The sequence below is a fragment of the Limanda limanda genome, chromosome 2 (assembly GCF_963576545.1).
Source record: "Limanda limanda chromosome 2, fLimLim1.1, whole genome shotgun sequence".
NCBI classification, from domain to species: Eukaryota; Metazoa; Chordata; class Actinopteri; order Pleuronectiformes; family Pleuronectidae; genus Limanda; species Limanda limanda.
In genome coordinates, this window is record NC_083637.1 from 15,222,422 (window position 1) to 15,228,506 (window position 6,085).

At 42.7% G+C, this 6,085-nt stretch overlaps 1 protein-coding gene across 1 annotated transcript; it reads right to left on the minus strand.

The window, feature by feature from the left end:
• Positions 1 to 1,269: 1,269 nt before the first annotated feature.
• Positions 1,270 to 5,380, minus strand: chrna9a (cholinergic receptor, nicotinic, alpha 9a). The gene is made up of 7 exons (XM_061094723.1): positions 5,335 to 5,380; positions 5,103 to 5,248; positions 4,474 to 4,628; positions 3,929 to 4,109; positions 2,948 to 3,299; positions 1,524 to 2,137; positions 1,270 to 1,440 (listed from the first exon to the last, which is right to left on the minus strand). The coding sequence occupies exons 1-7, from the start codon at positions 5,378 to 5,380 to the stop codon at positions 1,270 to 1,272; spliced, it is 1,665 nt and encodes a 554-aa protein (XP_060950706.1).
• Positions 5,381 to 6,085: the final 705 nt, after the last annotated feature.

Below are 6,085 nucleotides of genomic sequence, written 5' to 3' on the forward strand. Positions count from 1 at the left end.
CCTACACCTGCTACCATGGATACCAGCTGTAAGATTTTATGAACTGGAATATGATTTCAAATTCAGTAGTTATTTCAAATAATAAAGAAGGCAGATCACTCTATAGGAAATTCATCTGTTACTGATCTGATTTGTTGTTTTGGACTTACAATCAGATCAAGAAACTAACATTTCAAATCAACATTTGGTACCATAGAGCTGTCCATGTACTTATTACTTAGACATTCACTTTGTTGTGTAGTAACTTAACTCATATATTCATTCATTCATTTTTGTAAAAGTCCCTATATGGTTGCAGGATATCTGCCCTCTTGAGGTAATTTTTGGAATGATAACTGTGTGTCACTAATACTGAATATTTATCTTTCGCAATGAATATATGCAACAGCAATGATTTTTCAGGGAAAAGTAGCAATGAAATAACAATTTATTTGCAAAATTTACATAAACATTATATAACAAACTACATTTGTATAACAATGCAAACTTCTGTGACAGTAAGTAAGACCTGCTTTAATAACAAGATATCACAGCTTTATGTTTTTTAGAGGACAATAAGCAAAGTGTAGGTAAGTCAACAGTTGAGTGAAGTAATTCTCTGGAGTTAGATTTCAACACCTGATTGTTGAGTTAAAAAGTGAATGATCTTTTCAAAGAAAAGTAAACACTCGTGCTCTTAGTCTCAAATTCAAGTATTTTAACAACTTTCAAGTATTCGACATTGCACTGCATTTCGTAACACACGTGGGATTCACACCTTCGCTGACCTTTGCACTATTTTCATCAAACACCAGGTTGTTTTATACATGAAGTCATTCTGCTGCTGCTCTCTCTGTGATGCACTCGAGCATCCTCCGGTTGCTAAAAAGGTAATGTAAGTAATGTAACACCTATAGCTGGATGTTAGCTCATCCATAATGGAGTGTCCATGCATGTTCGAGGCGAGGCCTAGATTGTCTTACCGCTCCACTGCTCCGTGACACATGCAAGCAGACCTGATCTTAACTAACAGAGAGGCCTTGATGAAGTTGTCTTTGTGTGTGCGTGTGTGTGGTTGAATGGATGATTTGTGCTCAGTGACCTCGTCCTCTTCGTGTCAAAGTGAAAATAAAAACATTTAATCTTCACAATCACGCACACAGATTCACACACAGCACAATACTGACGTATCATATGCAATCTCCTTGTACCCAAGAGGTGACTCTGGAGTAACACTGAGGTCCAGGAGGATGACAGAGGAGGAGGAAGAGGAGAAGGAAAGGGAGGACGTCAGGATGCCTTGGCAATGATGAGGATGCTCATGAGGAAGACCATGAAGAAGAAGATCCACATGAAAAACCTATCCATCACCTTGGCAACCTTCTTCCACTCTGCTGCCTTGACACACGTCGCTTTCTGCTCGCGGAAGCAATTGGCAATGTATTGGATGTTCTTCACCACCTGAGGAAGAGTCAGATAGATGACACACTAAGAGGGGTTTTTAGAAGAAAGTAATCAGATACATGGGAAAAGTGATGATGTACCTGTTTATGTTGGAGGCAGGGGCAGCAGCAGGGACAGGAAGGAACCTGATGCTTCTCTGTGGGATACAGCAGCTGCTCCTTCAGCACCCGGTTGAGGTGCTGGAGGTTTGTGGGATGTGGAGGGACCTGGTAGTCCAGCTCCTCCTGCCTGATGTGGTGGTAGTGCTGAGTGGGCTCTCGCTTTGCCTCACCCCTCTCCAGTGAGGAGTCGTGGTTGTTGTGGTTGTTGTAGTGACGTTGATTCCTGCTGTTGGCACTGCCGTTTGCACGGTGTTTGTGATGCTTACCGTTATGGTGCACGCTGTGGCCGTTGCTGTACTTGTACACCTCACCATCGTGTTGGTAAAGGTCATCGTGAAGACGGTCCTCCTGGTGGCAGCCAATATCGTTGAATGGCTCCTCGGGGTACAGTGGGGTCCTCTCGCTCTGCGGTGTCGTGCAGTTCTCCCCCACCTCGTAGACGAAGAAGATTTTGGACATGTAGTCGATGATGACCACTTTGGCCCAGTGTGGGACGGGCTTGGCCTCAGCGCCACAGAAATGAATGTTCATGATGAAGATGGTGAGAGAGGTAGAAGCTGTGATCATGGTCATCGTGGCTATGTAATATTTTCCTTAGGAAGAAAACAGAGATTTTTTTTTTTATTATTATTTATCATCTCTTTTATCATCAATAACTACTTTGAATTATTCTTAGTATATCTCCTTTATCTCAATTTTATTTAGCTTTATTTGATATTTTTTTAATTTAATTTTCTGTTTGTTAATTCAGTTTTTATTCCACACTCTACTTCTGATCTTGCCATTATTGTAGCTATTCTTTTTCTATTTATCTGACACTAATTTCCACCAAATGGAACTATTTATTTTGGAACTTATTTCCTTGCTTGTCTCTTACTTCACTTCCTGTCCTGTTTCCCGCCCTTAGTGATCATCTGCATTTGTCCTCATGTTATTTACCTGTGTTCAATAATCCCTCCCTTGTGTATAAAGTCTATTTTCCCTCTGTCTTGTCAGTTTGGTTTGTTTCAGTCCTTTGTGTTACTCCCATGTTTCCCAGTTCAATCCCAGTTTATAGTTTGTTGTATTTGATAACCTCACTTTGAGTTGTTTTGTCTTCTGTCAGAGCTTCTCAGCCTTTTTCATGTTTTATTAGAATCAACCTCACCTGGTTTCCGTGCCTGTATTGGAGTCCTCCCTGTGGAGGGAACTGGGAACATAAAACCCACCCAGCCACATGGGGAACTAGATAACTTCCTATAGAGGGTCACTGGTGACATGTTTGATTACTTTGAGGCGACAGTGATAACTATATCAACATTGTGACCTTGTATCTTATAATTCTGACCTCTTAGATTTTCTCTTTCATTCCTATCCTGGTGGAAATGGGCTTTTATAGTTGTATAATACCAAGTAATACAAACCTATGTAGGGCATGCTTTCCGCAGGAGGCATGCTCTCAGCCACCAGCAGCTGGAACACGGTGAGGGCCAGCAGCACCGTGACCCCGAGGGACACCTTCTCCCCAGAGTCGGCGGGCAGGTAGAAGCCAAGAGGGGCGAGAAACGAGATGAGGAAGCAGGGCAGGAGCAGGTTGAAGATGTAGAAAGAGGAGCGGCGCTTCAGCAGCAGGGTATAGGTGATTTCGGTGTAAGGATCCGAGCAGCAGCCATACATCATGACGTTTCTAACCGCGGGCATGCCGTGACACTCCCACTCCACGTTCTCCACGAAGTCGGACAGGTCTCCACTGTCCATGCCCAAACTGATATCCACCTGTTGAAAGGATGTGATGAAAGATTTGGGTATAGAACGGACACAAATATGATCATGCCATATGCATTTTTATGTAAAATCCTCCATATGTAACACATGGGAGGAAAAAACTTTAAAAGTTCTTAAAGTAGGCAAAAGGCGGGTACAGGCTCAGTAATGATTACAAGCCCAAACAGGAAGACTGACACTACACCTTCTGTATTAACATAAATTAGGATTTTGAATCCAAAGGAACAACATGGAAGACAAGACATTCAAGAAAAAAATCATTAATCATACAACAAATCTTAAATGGATTCTGTTCATTGAAATGTTGGTTCAGCCAAATTAATAAATGGCAAACGCTTCTTTGTCAATTGGTCAACTTTTTAGTCAACAACCAAATGATACAATAAATAATAATAATGATGATAATAAAACTTAAAAATATAAATTAATAACAATTTCTAAGGCACTTATCTAAACAAGGTTGCAATGGGCTTTAAAAAAATACATAGGAATTAAAAAAATGAATAATCCTTGAGCCCTGAGTCTGAACAGCATTCTACATATAAGGTCGCTTCTAACCTGGGAATTTAACATGGTGTGATTTCCTCTTAATCGCCCCACGTCACCCTGTTTATAATCACCTGGTTTCCATTGTAGGTCCAGGAGCCGAAGGTGAGGTTACACTGCTGACTGTCGAAGGGGAAGTAAGAGACGTCCACCACACATGCACTCTTTGTGATGGCCGGAGAGTCCCAGATGATCTCTCCATTATAACGCAGCTTTACGTTAGTGCTGGAGGGATCTGACGCATCCTCATCTGCTCTATACACACATGAAGGGAAGAGGACACATTTGTAAATACACTTCATTCACTTTTATACCTCTGCCAAGGAGGTTATGTTTTCACCCCTGTCCATTTGTCCGTTGGTTGGTTGGTTTGTTTGTAAGCAAGAAAGTACAAGATGGATTTCCATGGAACCTGGTGGAAGGATGTGGTACGGGTCAGGGGAGAACCCATTACATTTTGGCCAGAAACTGGGTGCGGATCCAGGTGTGAGCGCTCTAATGAGTTCCATAGTTTCACTTGTTTTCATTCACTCTTTTTCTTTACCTCCCTCTCTGTTGTTATCTTTTTTTATTTCCTCTCTTTGCTCCTTATGTCATATCTGTCTCTACTGTTACTGACTTGTTATAGAGGACGATGTCCGGCTTCCAAACCAGGTCGCTGGGGATGTTGATCATCTCCAGGTCGTCATAGTCCTCCTTTTCCCACTTCAGGTAAGCATCGAACCAGACCTTCCTGATCCACAGGTACGTGGTTAGAACCTGGTTCTTCTCATCCTGCACACACACACACACATACACACACACACAAACACACACACACACACACACATACACACACACACACACACAAAAACCTTTACTCAGAGAGACAGTGTTCACATAAAACTTGCAGGTTGTTCCTGAATATTAGAATACAACAATACAAAACAATGCATGACTATCGTAAAGTTCTGTAAAGTTGAAACAAGAAGGTACAGAATATATGCATATGCTATATTGTCTTTAGACTTCAAACATAGAAGATACTGTTATAAATAGCCTTTATAGTAAAAATGTTTTTAATTGTCTTACTTAAAAATTAGATATTCCTTCTGTGCCTTATGTGGTAAGAATGCATGATAGTCAGAGGGGCCCACAGTCAAATTTTGATTAGGGCCCCTAAAGGTCTAGAGCCGGCTCTGATTCTCAACAAATGGGAGCATGATAAGAGATTTCTTAGTGGTTAAAGGGATACATGTAAGTATTCACCATATCTTTGATCTGTGACAGCGTGATCTGCAGCGACACGTTGAGGGCTTTGTCTGTGTCGTCCACAGGTCTCAGAGCGTTGGTGTAGTCCTCCATCAGGTCGTTCAGAAGCTTGCGGGCATAATGACCCTGGGCACCTTGGGAGACTGAGAGGGGGGGTGACAGCATCTCACAAAGGTTGGCACAGCGGATGAAGAACAAATATCAAACCGATCCGTCACGCAGAACTGACCTTGCACCAAAAGGCTGATCCAAACCATCAGCGTTGCCTTCCTCATTTTCCACCAGCCACAAGCTGAGGGATCAATTATTCAGACAAGCACTCGCTGAGAGAGCCGGGGTCCAAATCCAGCGTCACTCTATTCTGATCTTCATCCTACCCTTCAGAGGTCGAGCGAGACCAGACCACAGGAACAATTCTCGAAATCGTACATCCTGTCAGAGGCTCTGAACGCTTCACTGGTTGTTAGTCGCAGGTCGTCTTTGTCACTGTCTCTCTGTGGGCGATCGCTGCTCTGGAACAGGACCTGGGGCTATCACACACACACACACACACACACACACACACACACACACACATACACACACTCACACACACACTGCAGTATCAAATATCTCACATAGGCACTAGGTGAAATGCAACACCTAAGGCCCTATCCACTTGTGTTCTTCACCACAACCAGCTGTACACCGCATGTACACACACACACACACACACACACACACACAGACACACACCTACACAGCCTTACTGTGTTACACGGCTAATGACACGTGTCAGTCCCACACACATAATGACACTTTATTACCCATGCTCTAACCCGTGGTCATTCAAGATGAACACACCCAGACATGTCAAAGGTGATGTGACACATGTCATGCGTGTCACGTGTCAACGGACATAACACAGATCCAGGATCAGGTTTCATACTGTCAACAGAACTCTTTAACACAAGCACACTTTAACAGAAAGCTGTTAACTG

Coding starts and splice junctions, on each gene's coding strand:
- chrna9a (XM_061094723.1), bottom strand. CDS start 5,380: ATGAGGAAGGCAACGCTGATGGTTTGGATCAGCCTTTTGGTGCAAG. Junction 4,629..5,102: donor TGTCACAGATCAAAGATATG/GTGAATACTTAC, acceptor GTGTGTGTGCAG/GATGAGAAGAACCAGGTTCT. Junction 4,110..4,473: donor GACATCGTCCTCTATAACAA/GTCAGTAACAGT, acceptor ATGTGTGTATAG/AGCAGATGAGGATGCGTCAG.